This window comes from Pangasianodon hypophthalmus, chromosome 7, assembly GCF_027358585.1.
Source record: "Pangasianodon hypophthalmus isolate fPanHyp1 chromosome 7, fPanHyp1.pri, whole genome shotgun sequence".
NCBI lineage: Eukaryota > Metazoa > Chordata > Actinopteri > Siluriformes > Pangasiidae > Pangasianodon > Pangasianodon hypophthalmus.
The window spans coordinates 10,852,804-10,879,984 of record NC_069716.1 but is presented as its reverse complement, the minus strand read 5'-3'; the positions used below and the strand labels follow the sequence as shown (position 1 = coordinate 10,879,984).

The following is a 27,181-nucleotide window of genomic DNA, read 5'->3' as shown; positions in this document are numbered from 1 at the left end:
ATTCTTTTTGTGTGTGCGTTTTGTGCTACAGAGGAGTAGGTGCTGATTGGTAATAAGGGGTGGCCGCTCGTGGATGGGGTTCAGGATGCCGTACATTCTGACCCTGGTGCTGGCTCCTCCAAGCAAGTGACATTGGGTATGTGTGTAATGCATGACTTCTTATTTATTAACAGTTTTAAATAAATATTGCTGAGTCAGTGCCTGCACACACACACACACACACACACACACAGTGTCCCACACAGAGATCAGTATGTAGCAGACAGAACACAGTGGTCAAACATAACATGCCTTATAATAGTTATCCTTTACATGGTCTTACTTTTATTTATTAGGTTGAAGCAAATGATGAAGATACACTATCTGTGTGCTTTGAGAGTTGCAGAGGTAAATGCACTGGGTTATTCATTATGGCACACATTTGTTTCTTTTACTGTAGGTTTTTTCACAACCTGACCCAAAATCTGCCTCTACCTCCATGGGTTACAGAAGGAATGTGAACAAGGTAATGCTTAAATCCCTTTACATAAATTAGTCAGTCCTTTGTTTGTATGAACTCATGCCACTTTCTGTGATTTGAGTAACCTACAGAAAACTTGTAATTATTATATTTATTTGTTCAGGTGGAAACAGACTCTGTCTGGGCCCTTTATAAAAGGACCCTGGAACTAGACTCCACACTAAAGGAGTTGGATTGTGAGGTAAGGAGCAACCTGCATATATTAATGATTAATGAAATATGAGTTCCAATAATCTTGCAGCCATACTTGAATAAAACTCTACACTTTACTATCAAGACAAAGGACATAAGAAGAACTGGGGATTCACAGAAAAGAGCTGGCCATTTCTCCATGAGGTCTTTGACAGCAGGGTAGCGCTTAACGACTTCTAATCATCAATATGAGAAGTCTTGAAGTCTTGAATGAAGTCTTCTCCATTATATCACCAATGACCTTATTGTTGTTTTTCTTCTTCTGAATTTCTTTGAGTAGCACAACTCTCTCCTTCTCTAAAGTTACTTCAGTTTCCCCAAATGGAAATGGCGGCAAGTGGTTTACTTCAGCCTTCCTGGGCTTTTTCATGCCTATGGGGTGAGACTTTTCATTTGTGAACTTTGTTTTCAAACAGTTAACCTCCAGCTCTGGACAAGAAAGTTTCCTGCCTCTTAATTTTGCTCGATAATTGCCCACCTTATATTTGATCCTCTGTTGCACTTTTCGATTAAGATGTCTACTACATTCATAATTTGGATACTTTTTGGGTATAGCTATCGTTATAGTTACATAGTTATATGTACATACATAGTTATAGTTATGTAGCACTCATATTTACATTAAACTTCTGTAAATGCCTAAACGCCTATAATATGTGAAAAAATATATACTTAAAAGCCAATCGTTTTCAACACAGATGTAATTTGCTAGCAATGCAGATGAGTGTGCTAATCAATTCATTAGCATGTAAACTCAACTGTGTTAACTATATTAATAGTTTAACTTGGTAACATGTTAACTTGGTTATCCATGTGCATAATAAAAGAAAACAGTGTTTGCAAGTGTTATCCAAAAACCAGTTAACGTTCACGAGACCACATACGAACATCATTCATAACTCAATAATAAGAAACCAGCAGCAATGACCACCAGGACTGCAGAAAGTTAAATAAGCTTGCAATTTTTAAGCTGCAAACCTTACTAAATGCCTGAGCGATTATTTCACCACCTACTGTAGTTTAATCTCCTCAGTCGCTGATAAAAAAAATTTCCATTGGACAAGGTTGCCTGCAGTCTCTGCGCACCAGTTCTAATGTGAGAAGAGCGCACGCACAGCTATTTCCAAGTTGTGTTAAGTACATTTTTTACTTCCTTTTGTTAGTTTTTTGAAGTAATTAGATGACAAAACACAAAGTAAATATTTCTTTGGCATCTCAATTCAAATTTACATATGTATTTGAGCACAAATAATAACAAAGAAACCACAAGTAACACATTGTATTAAATGTGACATTTTGAAGTAGAAGGACTGAAATAGTATATTCTTGTAAAACATAATTTAGTAATCTATTTTTTTTCCCAGTGTTTGTTGGAGCGTGGCTTAGCCAAACACAATTGTACCGCATGTAGTTCACCTTGTTTACTGATCATTCATATCAGCTGGGTACCGATTACAGGCTTGTTAATGCTGTTACAGTGTCCCTAATTCATATCCTGTGCCTAGGATAGAAGACCTTATAGACAATGCTGGTTCAGCTTGTTTTGTGTCACAGTTGGACTTGCTTAAGGGTTATTGGCAGGTGCCACTGACTACTCTATTTCTGATTTTGTCAACCTGACAGTGTTCTGCAATACACAATTATGCCATTTGGACTTTGAAATGCTCCCGCAACCTTCCAGCGACTAGTTAAAATTGTGTTGTCAGATGTTCCAAACAGGACGCCTCCTTTAATGAGGAAATAGGAGGCTGGCAAGGCTTGGCCCATGTGTGTGCTCCCTGTCTATTTCCAACTGCCTGGCTCTGGCAGTGTTTATTCAGTCATCCGCCTTCTGGTCTCTGCTAAAGCTAACCTCCCAAGTGGCCTGCTGATACACAGAAAGGAGGGGATTAGTGGAGAAAGGGGGCTCACCCACGGTGCCATCATCCATGCTGTCTTCTTCCTCCCCAGCTAGGTAGACTGGTTGTGTGGGGTTTATTCCTGTGGGTCTCTGTTGCTGTGGCTTTCGGGGTCTCAAGGCCTTTTTAGAGTAGGGCAAACCCCAGCCAATCTCTCCCTACAAGAAGAAGCACGGGTAGGTCAGGCATTAACCCAATGAGAAGAGGTCCGAGCAGCTCAAGGGATCACTGAGGAGCAGGCCTGCATCAGTGTGCTCCTGAAATTGAGTAGGGTTTGGACAGAGGCCTCATCTAGCCACCAGTTTATGGTGGGCACATAGGGGGGCTTTTTTAGTGGACAACACAGCCTGCTAGCCATGTCTCTGTGGGTGGTGTGGCACGGGGTTCGGGTTCTGTGGGCATAGGTTCATTTCGGGGAGTGGCATAGCTGGGTCATCCTCAGGGCTCCTTCCTTTCCTCTCCTGGGTTAACAAAAGGGCCTGACTTGGGGAAATGTCTCAAGTGGAAACTATCACTTTTTTCCCCTCTCTCCATCGCAAGCATGGCGAGTGCATGTTCCAGGGACTCTACCATCTCCCTCATAGTGGCCGGCGCTTGGGCACTTAAGGCCTTGCATTCCTCCAGGGGTAGCACTCTGAGGAATTTGTCCATGGTGGTCTTCTCTACCACTTGGATTGCAGTCAGACGTTGCAGCTGGAGCCACCGCTTTGCTGTGAACATTAGGAAGTCCATTTTTTGGTGGGGATTGGCTGTTGGTTAAGAACCACTTATGGAATTCACCAACAGAGATGGATGGAGACAGTCCACACAGAGCCAGAATCTCAGCCTTGATCTTCTCATAGTTCCCTGCTTCAGCTGGCAGTAGCACATAATATGCGAGCTGCACCTCTCCTGACAGCAAGAGTGCCAGCACCTGGGCCCAGTTCTCTCAACTCCACCCCTCTCGGATGGTGATGCACTCAGAGGTGTGTAGATAAGCTTGGACATTGTCGTCACCATTGAGTTTGGGGAGTAGGTGGTGAGCATGATGGCATGGGTCAGGGAGTGGAGTGGGCGTCACAGAGTTTGCCTCACGGAGGGTTAAGAGCTTATCAGTGGTGACCTAGAGCCCATGGGCCAACTCCTGTGTGACCTCCTGCTGCCAGAGACTGGATTCAAGGAGGTGCTGGAAGAGCGTGTCCACATGGATGTTGGGTTTATTTTTCTTCCTTTTTTTAGGACTTTGAAGGGTGGTGGTCAGGGTTTGCATTCATGATCGCATTCTCCATCACTGTGTCGTTGAGCACTGGAGCGAGGCAGAACACAAACACACTGAGACACATGGAGTAGGTGAAAGAAACTACTTTTTAATGATCTTTCAAGGTTGAACAAGGCCTCATGGCAGAAGAACAGCGATGACATAGTGTCTCAGGGAAGCAATGAATTCCACAGCTCAACAACATGGCGGAGGAACTGTCTTGTCCAGGTTCGAATCTGCGATGATTAGAGGAAGAGAAAATCACGTTCTCGACCAGCTTCTCCTCACCTCTATCTGATCTTTTATTTTGGAATGTGGCTGTGGGGATTTGCCCATTCAGCAACAAGAACATTATTGACATCAGGTACTGATGTTGGCGAGAAGGTCTAGCGTGCAGTCATCATTCCAGTTCATCCCAAAGGTGTTCAGTGGGGTTGAGGTCAGAGGTCTGTGCAGGCTACTCGAGTTCTTCCACACCAACCTTGGCAAACCATGTCATTATAGACCACAGTTTGTGCACAGGGGCACTGTCATGCTGGAGCATGTTTGGGCTCCTTAGTTCCAGTTAAGGGAATTTGTACTGCTGTAGCATCCAAAGAAATCCTAAAGAATTGTGTGCTTCCAACTTTTGGCAAAAGTATTGGAACGGCAAAGTCAATTCTTTTGTTTTTGCTATTCACCGAATACATTTGAGTTTGAGATCAAAAGATGAATATGAGACAATAAATCAGAATTTCAGCTTTCAATTCCTTATATTAGTGACAGACAACACAATTTTTAGGTGAACAAAAGTATTGGTACAGATAGTCTTGAAGTAAATTAAAGTAAATAATACTTAGTATTTGGATGCATATGCCTTGCTTGCAATAACTTCAGCAAGCCAGCAACCCACTGACGTCACCAAACTGTTGCATTCTTCTTTTTTTGTACTGCAAAAAAAAAACTGTTGCACCCACTTTTTTGTACTGGAACTACTAGCATAACCTTATATATAATCAGTACTGTGCAAAAGTCTTAGGCACATGCAAAGTAATGCTGTAGAGCATAGATGCATTAAAAATGTAATTAAATGTTTCTACATTAAAAAATACTATAAAGAGCAGTAAACAGTAATAAATGTTCATACAGTAATAAAAGTAAAAAAATAAAATTTGGTGTAACAACCATTTGCTTTAAAAAAAATAGTAGTCTCAGGTACAATTTGTGCAGTTTTATAAGGAAATTGGCTGGTAAGTTTTACTGAGCATCTTGCAGAACCATCCACAGTTCTTCTGGAGACTTTGACTGTTGCAGTTGCTTCTTATTTTTGCGTGCAAAACCCAGCAGCTTTCATTATGTTTTTTGTCTGAAAAGTTGTCTTATATAACATGCTGCTTCCTTTACTGACATACTCACATTTTTTGTGCTGGAAAACTAATGTTTGGAAATCTAAAATGTTTTCATACTGACTTGATAATGTACAAGTCATAAAATAAAAATCTATAACAATGTTTCTACTAAAAAAATAGGGTGCACAGACCTTTGCACAGTACTATACATATACACTAACCCAAATGGAAATAGTATTATAGGGCATAATGGTTTATTACTTTCTTCTCACTGTTGTGCTAGTCTTTTCAGCAGCTAGACCTTTGGTAGAGGATATTGTTGAGAAAGGTCCAACCATTAAATAAATAATTGGGCTCAAATAGGTTTTCCAACTGGGACCATAAATTATTAACCAATGTGTTCAAATAAGACATTAAAAAGTACAACCTTTTGTGTGTTAGTTTAGGCAGTGTTTGCATGTTATTATGAACATCATCAGACCACAATTTATGAGTAACTAATGCTGAAATCCTGGTAAGTTGAAGAGTTTTTTTTTCTTTCTTGCAACTGTTCAACATAGTATGATACAATGTATGGCCAAAAGTTTGTGGACACCTGTCCACCCACACATATGTGGGCCTTCCTCAATCTGTTGCCACAAAGTTGGAAGTACACAGTTGTATGTCTGTATGCTGTAGCATTACAATTTGTCTTCACTGGTACATTGAAGCAGTTCTTGTGGCCTTATTAAGACAATATATGTTGGGTTGTTTTTTTTTCCTTTAATTTTTCACAATGTCTGAATATAATCCTTGGTTAATTAAAAAAAACATAATAAAATTGACACTTTTTGCTGTTTATAATAAGCAAAGAATTCTGAACACTTAGTTTCATAGTGCAGTGACTTATTTTATTGAAGTCAAACTTACAACTCTTTACAATCTAAATTTCATTACAATCTAAATTTCTTTTACAATCTAAATTTCTTCTGTTAATATATATTTTATATATGAAACAAAAAAAATGCTACTTTAGGAAGAATAAATATTTTTTCATTATATATATATTAGATAGAGATATAGATATAGATAGATAGATAACCCTTGGCTTGTAGTAATTTTCCTTGATAAAGAGCAATATGTTCATTTTTTAATGTCGCAGTGCAACTTACATCTTACACATCTGTGCAATGTTCTATGAGGAGTACACTCCTTTAAAGAACATACAGTGGAGTCCAGTCTTATGGACCTTAAAATGATCTATGAATAAAAAAGTATAAAAGAAAGTAACAGATGACCTAAATCAGTTATTTCATAAGTAAATAAATAAATCCAAATATACGTAAAACAGCAAAAACAGCAGATTGCAATGATTGGAAAGGCTTGACTCTGTTCTCTGTTGGGAACCTGAAGATGTTTATATATATGTATATGCACACACTAGCCATACAGCCATACACTTTAATAGGAACACCAGTACACCTGCTCATTTATGCAGTTATCAGCCAATCATGCAGGTACAGGTCAAGAGCTTCAGGTAATGTTCATGTCAAACATCAGAATGGGGAAAAATGTGATCTCTGTGACTGTAACCATGGCATGGTTGTTGGTGCCAGATAGGCTGGTTTGAGTATTTCAGAAACTGCTGATCTCCTGGGAATTTCACACACAGCAGTTTCTAGAATTTACACAGAAAAAAAAAAAAAACTGTGTGCGGAGAGTCTGCAGGCTGAAACACCTTGTTGATGAGAGAGATCAGAGGAGAATGACCAAATGTTCTGAGCCGAAAGCAATTCTGTAGTAACTCAAATATCTACTCTTTACAACCTTGGTGAGCAGAAAATCCAATCTGTCAATATTCCTCTGATCTCTCTCATTAACAAGGCATTTCTACCTACAGAACTGTTGCTCACGCAGTGCTTTTTTTTTGTTTGTTTGTTTTTTTGCACCATTCTGTGTATACTGTAGAGACGTGGAAATCCCAGATGATGAGCAGTTTCTGAAATACTCAATCCAGCCCATCTGGTATCAATGCCACGGTTAAAGTCACAGCGATCACATTTTTCCCCATTCCGATGTTTGATATGAGCATTACTTGAAGCTCTTGACCTGGATCTGCATGATTTTATGCATTGTGCTGCTGCCACATGATTGGCTGATATATATCCAACTGATATATACATACACAGTTAGGTCCGGAAGTATTTGGACAATGATGGAGTTTTTGTGATTTTGCCTTTATACAACACCACAATGGATTTGAAATAAAACAATCAAGATGTGATCAAGGTGTAGACATTCAGCTTTATTTTAAGAGGTTCCACAAAAATATGGCATTTACCATTTAGGAATTACATGACACAATATGTGACATAATTGTAAATATAACCCTAATTTTAATACTTGGATGAAAATCCTTTGCAGTCAATGACTGCCTGAAGTCTGGAGCCCATAGACATCACCAAGTTTCCATTGAGTTTCCTCCCTGGAGCTTTGCCAGGCCTTCTCTGCAGCCACCTTCAGTTGCTGCTTGTTTGTGGGTCTTTCTGCCTTCAGTCTTGTCTTCAGTAAATGAAAAGCATGCTCTATTGGGTTGAGATCAGGTGACTGACTTGGTCATTGAAGAATATTCCATTTCTTTGCCTTCAAAAAGTCTTGAGTTGCTTTTGCAGTATGTTTAGGGTCATTATCCTCCTGCACTGTGAAGCAGTGTCCTATCAGTTTTGTAGCATTTGGCTGAATGTGAGCAGAAAGTGTATATACGCCTCAGAATTCATCTTGCTACTTCTGTCAGCAGTCACATCATCAATAAACACCAGTGAGCCCATTCCATTGGCAGCCATACATGCCCATGCCATAACACTGCCTCCAGCATGTTTGACACATGATGTGGTATACTTTGGATCATGAGCTGTTCCTTTCTTTCGCCATACTTTTCTCTTCCCATCATTCTGGGACAAGTTAATCTTGGTTTCATCAGTCCAAAGAATCTTATTCCAGAACATGGGAGGCTTTTTTAGATGTTTTCTGGCAAAGTCTATTCTGGCTTTCCTGTTCTTGAATGTTACCAGTGGTTTCCAACTTGTTGTAAACCCTCTGTATTTACATTCATGAAGGCGTCTCTTGAGTGTAGATTTTGACAATGATACCTTCTCCAGAGTATTCTTGACTTCTGTTGATGTCGTGAAGAAGTTTTTCTTCAACAAGGAAAGGATTCTGCGATCATCCACTTTAGTGGTCTTCCGTGGTCTTCCAGGCCTTTTGGTGTTGCTGAGCTCGCCAGTGCTTTCTTTCTTTTTAAGAATGTACCAAATTGTTGATTTGGCCACTCCTAAAGTTTCTGCTATCTCTCTGATAGGTCTCTTTTGTTTTTTCATCCTAATGATGGCCTCCTTCACTTGCATTGAGATCTCCTTGGACTTCATATTGGTAGCTCCAGTCGAACAGCTGCCAAATGCCAACTCAATAACTGATATCAACTCCAGATCTTTTTATCTGTGTCATTTGTCTTGAAGTAACAAGGGAATGGACCGCACCTGGTCAATTAACTTCTTGTCACTCAATTGTCCAAATACCTTTGAGCACCTAAAAATGGAAGTACTTTGCTTAAAATGTCTGTAATTCCTAAATGGTAAATGCCATATTTTTGTGGAACCTCTTCAATCACATCTTGATTGTTTTATTTCAAATCCATTGTGGTGGTGTATCAAGGCAAAAATCACAGAAACTCTGTCACTGTCCAAATACTTCCGGACCTGACTGTATGCATATATATATATGTATGCACATATGAGTGATGCTTGTGCTTATAACAATGCAGTTTTGTTGGTATTACACAGTTTTAAAATAAAATAACACAGTTCATAAAATAATATTTTATGTTAATCGTTACATCTTTTGACATTAATCAAAAAAGGCCTTCAAATAAAATAAAACTAATTCTAATTGCCATTTTCTTTAACACATTTAAACAAAATCAATTAAAAAGAAACAACGAAAGAACAAAAGAAAGAGACATAAATATGCTAGTAAAGACAAAATAATACTTCTCCTGGCCTGGCAGAAGTAAACAAACATTTACTACTGACATGTTTATGTTGCATAAACCAGAATTATTCATTAAATAATAATACAAGGGGTATAGCACAGTATATTTTATGTTTAGCATATATTTTGGATACACTTCACACCTTTGTAAACCAATTAATACTGCTTGCTATCTGATTTAATTAATTCACTTAATTTGGCCAGCAAAAAAAAAAATCTACTAATATACAGATTTGAGTATTCCACATGCATTGAATTAGTACTTCTCACTGGTCACTACTTAGCGAAAAGAAAAACAATGTGCTCTTTGTATTCGTCTTCACAGGCATTAAATATCTCTCACAGATGGAATACTTTTTTTTTAAATACTATCAGATTGATCTCAAACACATGCTTTGAAAGAATTTTATTCAGCAGTCATTCCTAGTAATTTAGTTTTTCTGGTAGATGTGTTCCTTCATATTTTCATATCTTTATCACATTTTCAACATTCATGTGCCATATTTGACAGCAAACTCAGTTTGACTGTTTAACAGGGACTATCAGTATTTGACCAGATCTAATTCACTATCTAAATCTATGACACAAGTGCTTTGGACTTGCTAGACTGTAACAAAATTATCTTACTACTTTACAATACAGTGTCTGTTTATCCACCAGATTTCTTTGCTGAACAGTTTAACACCATGTGATGTAGCAACACAAAGTTTCTTTTGCATCCTTAGATAATGGAATATTTTCATGCCCTCATCATAATGTGCTTGTATATGCTTATGCATGTATAACTGTAGCACAGTTTGTGACATTTTGTTAACAACGCATATCAAACAAAGAAACTAAATTATATTAACTGAAACACAGTCTATAAACTCTACAATTTCAATCTTTCTAACTGTAGAAATGTATTTTCCATCCTCACTTTCTAGGCAACAAGTAATCAGGCAAAATCTGTTATACATTCTGCATACACAGAATCAAAAGTTTGCATTCACAATAATAAATCACAGTTTAAAACAGTAGCTACTTCTGAGCATACACAAAAATCTGTATTTCATTGAATTAATTCCAGTGAAAAGCTCCTGTCGATGTGTGGCATGTTCACAACAACCTCAACTGATATTTCTATTAGTCAGCAGTATAAATGAACAGAGTATCAGAGCTTTCTTGGTGCAAACTACAAAAAGTACAGTGTTGTGGTAGAAAATGGCACCTATCCACATTGATACTACTTTCCTTCCAGTAACTGACCAGCAACTCAACCAAAGATAGGAAAAGAAAAGATTATTTATTCAATAATCACAGTTGTAAAAAAAAAAAAATCTTCCTAGTTTCTAGGTTTTAGAAAGAATGCTTTCTCTACAGACATGCTATAGGCACCTTGTAGCACTACTGTCACTCAGCAAATTATTTACATTGACCCTAATTATCTTGTTCTTGGCCATATTTACACGTTAAAGTGCTTGGGTAGTCAGTTGCTTCGGCATCACTGCAAGTAATGGAAATGAAATGGAGAAAGATCTGAGGCCTTTTCTATATTTGGTCCCTATATCACACATGCGTCTCAATGAATGTGTGTGTGTGCATCAAGAGACGGGCTTCCAGTGGTGAGAATTCATCTGCCCCATTGTTGCCTGAGCTCAACTTGCAGATATCCAGGAAAAACTCATAATGACACTGTTTCCACTCACGGAACATCTTTGCTGTGAGGCCAGGGCCCTCCAGTAGTTGATCAATAATTATTAATTCATCCATTTTTGCCTGAGCAAGAGAGAGAAAGGCATGCATTAGCAAACCTGACGTCACAAGACATTCACAAATTTGTACAATGTTCAATGAGCAATAGAGATGTAGTTGAACTTTGTTTGATTTCATACAAATCATAGAAAAGTTATAACCACTGATGCCACACTTACCCTAACCTTACATTTTTGAACATTTCATATGAATTTAGGGATGCAAATTCATATGACTTTACAAACATGAGACCATGGTAGCAACCACTTACTGTAAAATTCAGCATTTTACAGCACATAACATAATACAGAAGTATACAATGTAATACTGCAGTACAAAAAAAAAACAAGTGCATCATAGGCCAATGTGAAATATTACATTAATGAGCAGTGTAAACACTACAAAGTCACAAACTGCAGTAATACTTGGACTTAAATACACATGGGGACATTTACATTTATGGCATTTGGCAGATGCCCTTATCCAGAGTGACTTACAATTATCTCATTTATACAGCTGAGCAGCTGAGGGTTAAGGGCCTTGCTCAAGGGCCCAGCAATGGCAGCTTGGTGGTACTGGGATTTGAACTCTCAACCTTCCGATCAGAAGTCTAAGGTCTTAGCCACTGAGCCTTGTTGGGTTTGCATAGCAATGGCTATGTAAAGGATATGGGGGCACAAGGCTCAGATAGGACAAGGAGGTTTGCATTTTGGTGAATCATTCTCTGGTGTCCAAACACACATTAAATGGTATAGCTTGTGTACAAAGAAGATGGGCTCTGTAGTGGTAGGGGTGTGGCTGCCAGTATTCCTGAAGGCCTAATCTTTTATAGAACCTGGTCAAGATGTTCAGAGTTGGCAACTTAAAATGACAACTTAGGTACAAATGTATGTTAATATCACTTTTGCATACATTCGGCATGTAGATTTGGGAGCTATCCTGTAAAGGTTGTGACTACGGTTGGAGTTACAGTTTTTCTGTCCTCCACAGCCATAAAAGACTCAGAGTATTGTGCTGTGACTTGCAAACTTAGTGTTTCTCTAGTTGCTAGTTTAGCTTGTTAGCTTATGCTCTGCAGTGTCCAAGATAACTAGAACATCCTTGTTCAATGGTTCACTCTGTTTCACAGAATAGGAGCATGTGTGTCCTTCCATTTACTTCGGGCCATTTACCTCATTGTTAACAGGGCCAGAGCATAGGTGTCCCTCCATGACTCTTACCCCACTGACCACAACCACAAACTTTCAGGCCTAGCACTGGCTGACACACAGAGCTTTCCTATGTTCAGGAGACTCTTCTATACATAGAACAAACCAGTAGCTGAGCCATGTCATTTTGCTCTGCGACCTTGTGGTAACCATGGATAATCAACTGTCCTTCTCCTCCCACATTCCTAAACTGACATGCTCTTGATAATTTTTTTTTTTTTTTTTTTTTTTTTTTTTTACAACATCAGAAGTATTCATCCATTTCTATTCACAGAGGCCACTCTTGTGTTTGTTCAGTCCTTTGTCAAGACTGGACTACTGCAGCTCCCTCCTGGCAGGTCTGCCTCTGCAACTGATCCAGAATGCAGTTGCCCAAGTTGTTTTCAACCTTCCCAAGTTCTCCCACACTACCCCATTGCTATGCTCTCCCTACTGGCTTCCTGTAGCTGCCCGCATCAGATTTAAAACACTGACAATAAAAATTAAGATTTTTTATCTATTTCTCAATGAACACCAGAGCAATTAGCGGAATTTTGACAAACAGTTTTATTAAACTTTTGTTTTATTAGGAACATAAAAGGTTGGTCACCAACATAATTCGGATAAGAAAATGATACATTTTATTAAAATTAGCTGTTGCAAAAATGAATACAACCTACAACAAATTCTACCAAATCTAATATTTTGTATGGCCTCCATGATATTTAAGAAAAGCACCAACTCTTCCTGACATGGATTGAACAATTTTGGGACATACTGCCATGTCTATCTTTCTCCATTCTTGGAGAATGAGCTCTTTCAGAGCATGGATGCTGGATGGAGAATGATGCATGCCCTGTCTTTTCAGAACTCCCGACAGGTGTTCTATTGGGTTGAGGTTGGGTGACATGCTTGGCCACCAAATCACTTTCACCCTGTTCTTCTTCAGAAATGCAGCAGTGGCCTTGGATGTATGTGTTGGGTCATTATCGTGTTGCATGTTGGGGCAGTTCAGGTCGTGGAGAGATGGTAGCATCTTCTTTTTCAGAGGTTTTCAGTACATTTATGAATTCATGATGATATCAGTGTAATTCCCTTAAACATGCAGCATTCATACAACCCCACAGAAGAACATGCTACCACCATGCTTTACTGTGCATTTTTCATTGTACTCTTCCCCTTGGGATGCCATACAGTTTGGATGCCATCAGTTCCAAAAAAATGTACCTTTGTATCATCAGACCAAAGTATGGAGTCCCAATATTCTTCACCCTTGTCAACATGGGCCCTGGTAAATGCTAAATGGACTTTTTTGTGCATGGACTTTAGTAGTCGCTTCCTTGAAACAGTCACCCGGTTTAGCTTTCTACAGCTTCAGCTAACTGTGATGAACTTGCATGGCAATTTTCCTTAACTCTTCTTAGCACAAAAAATGCTCATCTTGAGGTGTTAGCTCCCATGGACGGCCTTGGATGTCTCGAAGAGCTTGCCACAAGTCCAACCTTTTCGAATTTTTCCATCTGATGTATTCCATCTGATTAGCAATGATTTACTAATTGTCTTGTAGCCCTTTTTCATGTAAAGAAATGACTTTCTTTCTCAAGTCTTGTGACATTTCTGCTCCATGTTGTGCCATTATTGTCAGCATTGAATGGGAGGGGATTTAATGGGCTAAATACCACCCTTAATTGTCAATTATCTGGCAGCCACCTGTGTGATGATCTGTTGTTGAATTCCCGTTAATTAGCTTTTTAAATCATTTTGTTAAAAAAATTCCAATTTTGTTTTTGTGCTGAAAAATCTCATTTGCCACCAATAAACCAGAGTTGCTGGAATAATTTATTGTATAGGATTCCATAGAAAGTATTGAGAGAGGGATGATTTTCTGAGAAATCTGTTGGGGTGTACTCATTTATGCTGGGCACTGTTGGTGATAGGGGCACCCCTGGTATGTTTCACTTCCAAGTATAAAGGGCTCTGAGGTGCAGCCGTTAACTCAAATTGCAGCTCTTGGTGCTGAGTATAATATATGAATCCAATTGAAGAAGTTCTTTCCAAAGAACTTAGAACATTGTATTAGAATTTGGAAAAGATACTTCCAAGAAATGTGGTCGAAAGCCTTTTTCTGAATCTAGAGATAGCATCATTGCTTCCCCTTTTTATACACATACAGCTTTTGTGCAAGACATAACATTTAAGAGTCTGCAAATGTTGTTATCTGAGTATCAACCTGCAAAACCTTGTCTGATCTGGTTGTATAATTTGTGGGATATACTTGTTCAGTTGTTTAAAGAGAATATATGCAACTAATTTTTTTTTTATCAACATTAGAAGAGAAATTATGAACTACATTCAGAAGAGTCTTTCCTTTCTGTTACAATGGCATCTCTCCAAGATGGGGCTAGAGAATTTGTTTGTGAGACACAGTTGTATGCCTACAATAACAGAGGGGATATCATGTCAATTTTTTAATTTTTTTTTTATAAATCTCACTTACATACCTAGACTTTTATTATTTTTAGACCTACATCATGAATATAGCATCATGAATTTCTCAATCAGTGATCTTCTTGTGCTGCATTCTCTAGAAGGTTTTTTTTCTGGGTAATCTAGCCTAAAAAGGACTTAATTTCACTAATAATTGAATTTCATTAATTCACTTAATATTCAGTTCCACATGAGGCAGTTCCTATCTGTAGGAGGCATCTATAAAATTCAGCAAAAGCCTCAGAGATCTGTTATAAATGGAAATGGAAATTCACCTGATTCAGTTGACTTTATTTTCACCACAGCTTGGGAAGACTAATTTTTTTTTCAGCAGAGATGCATGTAGCAGCTTGCTTTGGATAATAAGACCTGTGTTTGGCAAAACTTATGCTTTTTTCCTGTAAGCAAAGCATCTAATGATCTAATTGCTTCTTTGAGTGACTGTAAAAGTGCTGTTGAATTTGTGGATTTGTGCTGCTTTGAGTCTTCACTTTGTTTTATATTTCAATACAGCTGACCTCTTTTTCTTCCTTTCTAGAACATGTGAAGGTTGATAATTCTCCCTGCAAGTAGACTTTTGCACACTCCCATAGAATAATTAGCGAGGTACCTGAGTTTGAATTGTGGTATTCAGATTTAGGTGCAAAAAAGGATCAATCCATGAATAGCGCCTATTTGAATAAATGTAAAATCTTGGCTACTGGGATATCTACATATATCCACCAAACTCATCTCTGGTAATGATGCTTTGCTCACTCTTGCACAGATTGTTGAAGATAATGGGAACCTATCCATTTTATCATACAAAACACAATTAAATTTGCCACCTATTAGAAGAGTGCCTATGCTCTTACTTAGAATAAGACTAAAGACTTTTTTAAATTAGGGTCATTTTCATTTGGTGCATAAATATTACATAAGAAGATACTATCATCTATAATTCCATTCACTAATATGCACCTGCCTTCTGAGTCTTTGTAGTGTAAAGTAATGATATATTTATTAATATAGCTACACCTCATTTCCTTCCGGAGTAGCGAGGGGAGAAAAAACCTCCATCTGCCCATTTCCTGCCCAATTTCCCATGCTCAACATGCAACATACACTACTGTGCAAAGGTCTTAGGAAACAAATGCTGTAAAGCAAAGATGCCTTAATATACAGCGAAATTAAATGTTTTCTACAATAAAAAAAAAACCTCTATAATAACAGTAAACAGCAGTAAACTAAACAAAGTCAATATTTAGCATGACAAGCTTTTGCCTTTAAAAAGAATCAGTAGCCTCAGGTACACTTTGTGCAGTTTTATAAGGAAATTGGCTCGTGGGGTTTTTATCTTGGAGAATCTGAGAGTTCTTCAGGAGACTGTCACACTTATTTCTGTTTTTGCAGGTTATACCTGCAAGACAGCCAGCATTAATTTTTTTTGTCTGAATAATGGTCTATTAAGTATTACGTCACCCTTCTTTACAGATATACAAAAAGTTTTCTGTAACATTTAATTTTTTGTGGGAAATGGTTTGGAAATCTATTTTGCACTGGACTCAATAATACAGAAGTCATAAAATAAAGATATAAAATACTATTTTAAAATAATATTTAAAAATCTGAGACTTTTCCACAGTACTGTGTGTTTCTTGCAAGAATGCTATACTACAGTTGAGTTGCTTCAGCTAACTGAGAATGTTCTTTTTCTTTGCAGGGCTATGCAGACCATTTACAATAAGGCTAATTACTTTATCTGAGAGTAAACAGAAAACATTATACTTAATCCTATAGTCTGAAGCCATAACTGTACCAAAGATTTCGGAATACATTTCAGATCCAGTGGTGTAACATCCAAACACCTCAAAGAACACTGAGATGAGGAACACCCTAAACAGCAATTAACTTGCTCTCTCTTAAACCACCATAACTATCAATCTCACGGCCAGGCACAGACATTTTGGGAGGCAGGTGCTCAAGTGAAAAAAAAAGGGCACTCCTCTCAATTATTTATAAAAATAGTTACATACTGTAGAACATCCTTTAATTGTTTACATATTTATTTATTTATTTTAATAATCATGCACTCATGCAGATGTTTAATACTTAACCGATTTCTAGTAAATTAACAGCTGGTTCACCCTTCCTGTGCTACATTGGATCCTGTCTCCATCTCACCATCGTCTTGATCTAATGTGTCAGAGAGCATTGTTTCTGTAGCTGTCCCTGAACATGACTCTGCTCTAGACTCTGACCTTTCTTCTTCATCTGAGATGGGTTCTGTATCAGGTGGCAATACATCTCCCTCATCCTCCTTACTGCTAGATGGCCTGATCCAGGATAGAAGAGAGCTGCTACCCTGTGCTGCCTGCTGTAGCTCCTTTTCTTTCTGTTTTCTTAGCCTGTCCATCGTTGGCATGCTGGAATTGGTAAATGAGCAAAATCAATGTAGTGTAATGAAGTGGCATTTAGATGCATTTACACAGACTGTTTAATGCAGCTCAGAGATGCAATTACTGCAATTAAAATTGCATAAATAATGTTATGACTCATAAGATTAACTTATGAGATTAATGTTTTAAATACAACATTTTGAATATAGAAATATGAAATGTTGGAAAAAATGAAATGATACTTTTATATATGAAACTAATTAAATCACTAAGTCTTAAGTGAGTCACTGAATCATTCATTCAAAATGGCAGATTCATTCATAAACAAAGCAAGTGACTGTCTTTAGGAATGGGTCATTGAATCATTGACTCATGCCATTCGTTAAAAAACACTGAATCATTCACGAATGAAACATTACTCTGTGTTGCTGGGAAACGCAGCTGTTCTGCTTTGTTTGGAACTATTTTCGTTGGCCAAATAGAGCAAAAACAGTAAAAACTGACAAAATTGTGTCAAAAATTGTCATTTAATATTAACTTATTCATTTTATACAACAGTTCAGTAAACAATATCACATTTGCAATTGTGCTGATATTCGGGAAGAAAGCACTCTTGCTCATGTGATATTGCTTAACTATATTATGTTATAAATATGAAAAACAAGAACTCATACAGGGGCAATTCATATCTTGAATTTTGGGGATATTTTTATTAACACTGGTGGCATTTCTGACCCTGCATGACACTATTTTACACCATCGTCAGACTAGCTTGCTTGTTGTTAAGCTTATTGAAGAACTATTTCCTAAGTTAGGCTGGCTGTATTGAAATGTTTTATTAGTGGTTTAAATTCACAGCAGTGACACACAATGCCAAAGCTTAGGGCAAAAACTATCGTTACCTGGCTGTCATCAATGAAGGCAGGTCAGGGAGGGGCAAGGGGGGACGGGACAGGGGCTCGTGCGGTCACGCAGAATTAGAACTTAAATGCAGTTGTCGGGCATGCGCTTAATTGAGAATTGATGCCATGGGCCAAATTTAAATAAAAACAAATATAAAATTAAAAAAAGAAAAAAAAAGTCTTGCAAAAAGGGCACTTATCTAGTCATAGACCAAAAAGGCAGGTGCTTCTTTACCACCTGGGGTTTATCTGTGCACGTGCCTGCTATCAATCATTAAGTTCCTCTAAGAAAAAAAAACCTTTGGTGTTGTTATCTCCTAGGGCAGAATGCTTACCCTTACTGACTGCCTTTAGTTACTGACTGATGTCTGCTCCATCAATCCATCCACTTATTGCCAAATGAACATTACAGTTAATTAGCCATTAATTACCAATTACCATTTTCAGGCTTGAATTTTCAGTAATGCCAACACAGTTTTGTGATAGGCATCGTTAGGTTAGCCATCTGTAATGGACATCATCGAAGACAGCCTTTTTGCTGGAGATCACCTTTGTATAAGGGTGGGAGAATTGCATGCACTGGTTATAAGTTTGCCCTGCATGTACAGGTGATTCCAGAATGACCTTCTGGCTGAACCCAGGGTTCCTGAATTAGGTCATTTAACCAAAGTTTATGAGCCAAGCAATTGACCTTGCAGGGTTCTGTGAAGGTCAATCTGCTGAATGTTCATTACTGCGTCCAGTATGTGTCTTACAGTACTGTTTGAACTGCATGGCTGCTATTCTTTCATCAGTCACGGGGTGCTCCCTTGCCAAAGCAGACACTGTCCCACTGGGTGACAGATGTCATCAACACAGCCTATGATAAGCACTATCTCTGGTGGTTATCTGGTGTTCTTAGATCCACTTTTTCTTGTATTACTGTATGAGTAAATGCACCAGTTTGTAAGTCGTTTGTAAGTCATGCTTCTTCTTCAACTTATTACCACTTTATTTCTTTGGTTTTTGGTTAAAACAGCATGTGTGCGTGTGTGTGCGTGCATATGTGTGGGTGTGCACCAGATGTTTGCTGTCCTTAGTGATATAAAAAGGACAAACTAAAATAAATGCATGTGACCCCTATTCATGTACATGTGTATATTTACTGATCTCTTGCATTTTATTGGGATGGATGTGATTGTGGTGTGGTAATCAATTAATTGCTGTGATATTGGATAATAAATATTCTTTTATTGGTGGAAACACTTCTCTTAGTCTACTTGGTTTACTATAGAGTACAATAAAATTTCACGTTTTTTTTTTTTTCTTTGTGCCACCAGTTTGGTAAAGCCCTTTTCCTGGTACAGCTTAACAGTTTACAAAACCTGACAGACAGCTTTTAATTAGACCATAGAAGTAGAGCACACAACCAACAAAATTGTCAATCATCATTGATTGACCTCACTAAGGCTCTTGTAATCAAATACAACAGCAATGTTCCAAGATCTGATGGAAAGCCTTGGCAGAAGAGTAGTGGCTGTTACTAAGAGGGAGGAAGGGGGATGATTTTACCAATATAAGTGAAAGGAGAATAGTTGACCCACCTTTAGTGTGCTGTTGAGGACTCGAACATGGTGCAGCTTGTCGTTCATTAGGGGGTCTCTGCAGCGCGGGAGGAGGTGGCGGAGCTCCTGCTTGGTGGTGGGTTGAATGTCACCAAGGAGAGAGAGGTTGGCCTGCACCAGAGTACAATACAGCTCCTCCAGTCCATCCACAACCTTCCCATCATGACCTTGACTTGCTGGACAAATGAGATGCAGAGCACATTGAGCCACAATTCCATCTCAAGCTTCTGGTTAACAAAGTGCATGGTTCGTCCTGTGAGTGCATGCAGGGTTGACACAATGGCCATTTACACAAGCTTCTTTGAATTTTCACAGCTCCATGGTTTCCAGGTGGCTCCTGAGCTCCGGTTATAGTCTGTGTGAGATTCTGTTCATGTTCTCACCATGTTCATGTGTGTTTTCTCTGGGTTCTCTGGTTTTCTCCCACCTCTGAAAAACATGCTGGCAACAACGGCAACTCAAAATTTTCCATAGTTGTGAATGAATGTGTGAATGTGTGTCCTGAGATGGACTTGTGTCTCTTTTAGGGTCTATCCCTGCCTTGCGCCAGGTTTTCCCAGATCAACTGTAACCTTGACTAGGATATAGCAGCTAATGAAGATAAATGAATGAAACTGCCTTGTCTAACTAGCTAGGTAACTACATTGCCTATTTCTGAAATTACATCCAAAAAGCAACTGTGCAGAGAGTGACACTCTACTGAAATTTTAATTACTATTACTCATTAGCTGTCTGACAATAAAAGATTCTTTTCTTGGAAGTTGAAACTATTATTATTCACTTGTCCTAACCATCTCAAGTCAGTTTTCCCTATTAGCATTGCTGCCCTCATCATTTTTTTCCATATTTTGTCCTTCAAATATTCCATGTTCCGGACCAAGTAGCTGTCTACGGAAGTTAGAATTGTAGAGTCGTACTCCAACATACCACACACTGTTTATTGCTGAACCTGCTGGATTACTGCTACAGATCTTTGTTTCGGGTATTCTTGCCACACAAACCATTTTTTTCTGCATATGGGTTGGATTGCCCCATAGTTCATGCTATACATTGTGGGTAGCAACTAATAACCATGCTACAGGACTTGTGCTCATGCAGACAGTATCTTAATCTCTTGTTAGGCAAGGATCGTCACCAGTTTTGTGCAGCACAGTGATGACAAATTGCATCTGAACGAAGCACAAAAGTTTGTAACAAAACAATATTCTTTGGACGGATGAGACCAAGGTGGAGATGTTTGGTCAGCATGCACAGCACCATGTTTGGTGAAAACCAGCTACAGCATATCAAACACTGCTAATTACTCTCTTAATGACTGTGGAAGTTGGAACAGTGTACTTATTTTTTTCCTACCTGCTTTCTGAATGTTGGTTTACTTTTTAGAAATAATTATTACATATTGAAATCTGTTGTGTTTTTTGTTGTCACCTGAGGTTATTTGTTTGTGTATAGAAGTTAATGAGGATGACACAATTGTTATTTAGGTCTTCAATAGAATTGAAGGAGGGACACTTTTTTCCCATGAGTGTAGGTCACCTCTGTCAATGGATCTGGCCCCTCAGATGGAATTGCCAGTTGAGACTTGTGGTCGAGCTGTCCAGGAGACACACCTAATTTACATGTTCATAATTGAAAGGTGTTGTAAAACAGTCCCTGTTTACCCTCTGTAGGATACTTTAGGATTATTACTGCCCTTCTAAATGAGTAGAAGTGACCGCAAAACAGTCCCTGTTTACCCTCTGTAGGATACCTTAGGATTATTACTGCCCTTCTAAATGAGTAGAAGTGCCTGCACATGCCACTATCCCCTAGGAGCCTGGAGTAGTCTCTTCAGTTTGTGCCACTTTGAATCCTGCCTCTGCCTTTTTAAAATAGTTGGGGAGTTGTATGCCCTGGTGATAAGCTTGCCCTGCATGTAGTGGTGGCCATATGACTCTGAGGTGACCTTGTTATGGAATCCAGGATTTCCCCTCAAGGTTATATCACCTATCTTTGTGAATCAAACTATTGCAACCTTCGAGTAGGGTAAGCAAGTGTTCCTTACTGTGCTCAGCATAGTTGTTATTTAGATTGTATAGTAGGCATCTCATTCTCAGTCCAACTGTTTATTTTCTATGGAGGACACAAGGGGTACCACTGTCTAAGTTAACCCCCTGTTGTTGTATGTCATCATATTAGCCTATAGACAGCTTGGAGGCCCGGTCCATGCTATAAGACTCTACAAGGACAGTCTTCATAGGCCTTATTTAGTAGTGTGCCACCTCAGGACATCCATGCTGCAGCCATGCTACCTGGGGGTTGCCATGCACCATGTCCCCCATACCCCCAGAGCTAGGACCAGTTAACACATGCCTCAATGTGTTAATTTAATTTGTTAATGGAGAAGACTCAATGTGGGTCTTCAGCTGTTATCTCAGTATGTATGAAACTGCTTGTTAAAATGTAACAGAGAATTCTGTGGAGGATACCCTGGGACCTCCTGACAAGCCCAGTATAATACCAATAATTTGAAATCCTGAGTGAAATGCCCCTGAGTGCATGATGGAGAACATGTGAAGATAAATTTGATAAGCTGTTTCAGTGCTTACCATCTTTGGTGACCTTGCTGTAATTAATAGGCAGCTCATCCATATGTTTTTTTTCATCTTTCTCTACATAGCCCCTCTGTGCACTCCTGGGCACCATCTCATGATGCCGCGGGAGACTCTGGCTACGCTGCTTTTGAGTTGTGCAACATGCCTTCATTTCCTTGTCCAGAGGGAAAGGTCCATCACGGTCCAAGCGCTGCCTGCGTGCAGGCAGGGTGGCCTGTCTCCTGTGTTCAGGAGACAGTGCCATGGACCCATCATAGCTTCTATCGCCATCAGTCTGGAGAAAATGCAGGCCTGAGCTTGTCAGTGGAGTCTCAATCAGGTCCTGCCATGAGCGGCGCTCGGGATGGCTGGAATGGCAGCTTGATGAATGGGTGTTACTTGATCCTCCTCCATCTCCACCTCCCCTTGAGTCTTCAGCTGAAGAGTGGGAATATGTGGACTCACTGGAGAAATGGTGCACATGATTTGACTCTGGAAAGGGGTTAGAAGAGTTGATCTGCAAGAGGAAAGGGAATGGAGGGGAGCACATCAGGTTCACAGAGCTCTAGACGTGAGGTGATACTTCTAAGCAGACCATCATGTGAACCTGAGGGCAGGGAACCATGACGAGACCAAGTGAAATGTAGAAAAGTGTGAAAGAGATTTATGGTGGATAGAGGAGAGGGTGAGCAGAAGAGTGGGACCACATGTCTATGTATTTGTTTTGCTCGTTAGTAATGAGATGTTGATTTCAAACTAAATTTCATCATATCTAGCTTGTTAATATTATTCCATATGTCAACCTTTTTACATTGGTGCCACCTAATGGTTGAATGTTTCACTGCTGTCCTTAATGCACATGATATTGTGCCTTGCATAGAACTTGGACAAATTAATAGGAACTGTGTTTGAAAATTTTGGCCTGACTGCAAATGCTTTCGTATCTTAGAATCCCACTAACAAGGAGTGGATATATTGGCTGTTGTAATGAAATAATCTTTTGAACTTGAACAAAGAACTAAGTCTGTAAAAATTTGATTTAGGATGTGCCCCTGTGTTTGGCTGCATGGTAATCTCTGTTTGTAAAAGCATATGCAACCTACTGAGGATGTCCGATAATAGGTGTCAGAATGGGAAGATGGTCCGTCCTTCTTGAGAGTCATGGAAGAATCAATATCATCCTGATCACTTTCACTCCAGTAATCTTAAAGAGAAATCAGTTTAATCTTTTCTTTGCCTACAAAGAACAATATTAAGTGCAATATACAGGGCTGTGTTTATAGTCATAATCATAAAACGCATGAATTTCTATTTCTAGCCTTACCCTCATCAAGCTGTGGCACTTTGTCATTAGTTGAGTAACCAATAGCTGCCAACCCCAATCTGTTCATCCATCTGAAAAAGATGAGAGTTTAATCTGATTTAACAGTGTAGGCTTATTGTAGGTTTATGGGAAAAGAGATCTTTGAACATTGGTAATTGTACTTATTTGCAGATCAAGAACGGAATACATTTTAACACAGACAGGATTTTTTTTTTAAAGCTCAGCAGTTCATATTATAATGTGTATTAATGTAATCCACATAATCAAAAATAAGGAACAGTTTTGAGTGATTTATTTGTTTTATTAATTACAGTTTTCTAAATTTGTCTATACCCTTATCCTTTCTCCCTGAACTTTTGTTCACTCACTCCAATGGCATAGATATTAATTGCTATTTTCAGTGTAGTTCTATTATGCTGTGTTTTAAGCCATCTGTGAACAAAGAATGTTCCTTTCAGTTTTTAACAGTTAAAATAAATGCTTAAATGTCATCATAGCAAAACCAACAGATATAAATGGACTCTATCTTCTCTACAAATTTAGAAGGATAAATGGACCACTATGCCATTGCATTAATGTAGAGACATTTTTTTCTCAAAAATGTACTGTTGTTTGCAAACCACTGATGAAATCCAAACAGAGGACAATATCTTCAGAGAAGGAACAGGATATATCTGTAAAAGATAAAGATAATGCTGGGAAGCCAAATAGGTGTAAATTGTGCAATGATTATGCATCTTGTCAATATGTATTCTTTTGCATGAGTTTGTAATGAGCATCTTTGTGTGGGCCTGGCTGTATATTAGCAGCAAAGACTGATGTCGACCTGGGAAAAAAGTGGAAATGAACTGGATGATGGGTGACTGGGAGAGATCTTAATCATTTAGGCAAACTTTTCTGTAGTATTCGTATGTTGGTTATAAGCCAATCATCAGAAAATCAGCAGTTTGTCATGGAATTACGCCTTCTTAAAGACTGTAATTATGCAAACAGTGATGAAATGATCCGGGACCGTATTGTGTTTGGAATACATTCACCGAGAGTAAGGGAAAAACTTTTGAATGTGGGCTCTGAGATGACACTCGAAAAAGCAAAAGATGTTGCTGGCTCAGGCACAGTTCAGAGCCAACTGAACTGGTTACCTCCATGGTGGTGGCGGAAAAACCATGCACAGGCAAACTAAGGGTGTGTTTAGACTCGAGAGACCTTAACAAAGCTATCAAGCAACCTCCTTACCCACACTCGAAGATATAACATCCAAGCTAGTTCTAGCCTGCTACTTAAGGGTTTTGGATGCTAGATTGGGCTATTGGGCTATTAAGCTTACTGAGGAATCTCTGAGACTGACTACATTCAATACAGTTTTCAGCCGCTATCGCTTCCAACACCTCCCCTTTGGACTGGTTTCAGCTCAAGATGGGTTCCAGCGGACAGGGTCACAGCTATAGTCGATGACATTCTCATTTATGGAAAAACCAGAGTTGAAGATGATGAAAATCTTACCGCTATGTTACAGCATTCCAGAGAGAGAGGAGTCAAGCTCAATCCAGAAAAAAAACATCGGTGCTACAGAAGTGAGCTACTTTGTACACCTTCTCACTGATGGAATAAAGCCAGACTCTGCCAAAATTGCTGCTGTGAGAGGCGTGGAGCCACCTAAAGGCAAAGGAGAACTCAAGACAGTGCGAGGTATGATTTGCACCTAGCCTCTCTGAAGCAAATGCACTGCTACACCAGCTGCTGAAGGAATCAAGTGAGTTTGTTTGGGATAGTCAGCATGACAAAGCTTTCAAGAAAATAAAATAAATGCTTATATGTGAACTAGGCCCAGTTTTAGCCTATTTTGAGCTTCACAAAGAGCTCAGGCTACAAGTAGATGCCTGAAAGTATGAGCTTGGGGCAGTATTGCTGCAGGAAGATCCACTAGGTATCAAATCTCTCACTGACAGTGAAATCAACTATGTGCAAATCGAGAAAGAACTCTTTGAAATATTGTTAGGGTTTCCGTCAATATATTTATGGCCACCAAGTCATCGTAGAAAGTGACCACAAGCCCCTTGAGCCCATAATGCGAAAGCCCTTGGCATTAGTTCCCCCAAGGCTACAGAGGATGATTCTACAACTCCAGAAACATGACTTCACAATTATACATCGGCCAGACAAGGACATTCTGGTTGCAGACACGTTGTCCAGAAAGTCACTTTCTGATCAGGATCTGAGCCTCAGCGAAGGCATGGACATCCAAGTGCACACCGTGTACAGCAGCCTTCCTGTCAGTGATTAAAAGCTGGAAATAATCAGAACTCAGCCTGAAAATGATCTGCAGTTTCAGGCCTTAAAGGAAGTCATACTAAATGGCTGGCCTAAAGAAAAGAGAAAATGACCTCCGAATGTGCAGAATTCTGGACCCACCACAATTAGATTTCATACCTGCATGGAATGGTTTTTAAATGTGAGAAAATCATCATTCCCACATGCCTTCATCCAGAAATGCTGTCACATGTACATGCTCTGGGTATTGAGAAAAAAGAGGGCTAAAAAGAGGGCTTGTGACATAATATTTTGGCCTGGGATGGGGAAAGAAATAGAGGAGACTGTCAGCAAGTGCCCCACCTGCCTCACTTACCATCCCTCCAGCAGCAAAGAACCCGTGATCAGCCACAAATTTCCAGATAGTCCATGGCAAGTAGTTGATACTGATCTGTTCACCTGGAATGACTTTTGCTTGAATGTGGGAATTTACCCATACCACATTACCCACAAAGTAATGGGTTGTGCAGACTGTAAAGTTACTGCCGGAAAATGCCAAGGCTGATTAAAGAGATCCATACTTCAGTCTTCTTGAGTATTGTAACAGCCCCATTGACTATTTCAAATCCCCAGCACGGCTTCTGATGAGTCGCCGCCTGTGCTCAACTTTACCCAACACGAACCAACAGCTTTTGACAAAGGTCATCCGCTGCAAGAATGTCAAAGCAAAAAGAATGCAAAAACAAGACTACCAAAAAGGCTACTACGACAGATCAACTAAGCCTTTGTCTCAGCTCAGGGAAGGACAAATGGTTAGAGTACAGGAGCGAGGCTGTTGTCACCAAACCAGCCAATACTGAGAGATCCTATCATGTGCATACTGCTGATGGACAGGAATATCGAAGAAACAGATGCAAAGGAAACTTTAGAACCCTGATGAAGTCCTAAAGAATGATAATAATGGACCCTGCATACATTCAATCCACAAGACACCACACAACGACATTGCACACCACACATGGCCACACTGAAGACCTCTCAGAACCTACCACTTACATTACCAGATATGTATGCCAGATAAAGCCCAGAATTGTTCTGGGCCTGTGACTGTACACAGGTGTAGGCGGATCGCTGCCCTAAGTTAAATATGTGTTTAAAAAAAAAAGTGCAATCACACAATGTAATGATGTTCACATGTTTTAAATGTGGTTTGAAGTTTTGCATAAGTGGCAGTCCATGTATATATATATATATATGTATATGTAGAAAATTTGCAACTAGCATGATACAGTAGTTTTTAGTCATAGCAATGCAATGTTCTAAAAGCTGAACCTGTTTTCACTAAGTAAGTAACAGTGTCTTACCTTTCGTTTCTTTAAAAGGAAACGGATGTAGTATTCCTATGCTGTTCATAAGCCAATCATCTGTTAGGAGCCTAAGTATGCGTTCTCTCATTGGCTGTAACAATCTGTCAATATGTTATGCAAATAACTCTAACTGTTCAGTTCATGCTTGCTGTTGAAGAGACATGCACCATTTCC

The 27,181-nt window shown here is 39.1% G+C and overlaps 1 protein-coding gene and 1 long non-coding RNA gene across 3 annotated transcripts in view; one reads left to right on the top strand and one right to left on the bottom strand.

The window, feature by feature from the left end:
• Positions 1-25,709, top strand: part of LOC113542794 (uncharacterized) — a 31,019-nt gene extending 5,310 nt beyond the window's left edge. Inside the window, exons 2-5 of one of the 2 annotated variants that reach the window (XR_003404353.3) lie at positions 32-136; positions 440-505; positions 624-701; positions 22,153-25,709. This is a non-coding gene — a long non-coding RNA (uncharacterized LOC113542794). Of the gene's footprint in view, positions 1-31; positions 137-439; positions 506-623; positions 702-797; positions 6,317-22,152 lie in introns of those variants that run through there. The other variant, XR_004578450.2, reaches the window with a different exon arrangement.
• Positions 7,249-27,181, bottom strand: part of LOC113542791 (connector enhancer of kinase suppressor of ras 2) — a 141,848-nt gene continuing 121,915 nt past the window's right edge. The window contains exons 19-23 of the mRNA XM_026940553.3: positions 23,391-23,461; positions 23,170-23,270; positions 22,082-22,583; positions 19,473-19,669; positions 7,249-10,959 (exon numbers count right to left, since the gene is read on the bottom strand). Of these exons, the coding sequence (XP_026796354.2) occupies positions 10,750-10,959; positions 19,473-19,669; positions 22,082-22,583; positions 23,170-23,270; positions 23,391-23,461 (1,081 nt within the window). The 3' untranslated portion in view covers positions 7,249-10,749. The remainder of the gene's footprint in view (positions 10,960-19,472; positions 19,670-22,081; positions 22,584-23,169; positions 23,271-23,390; positions 23,462-27,181) is intronic.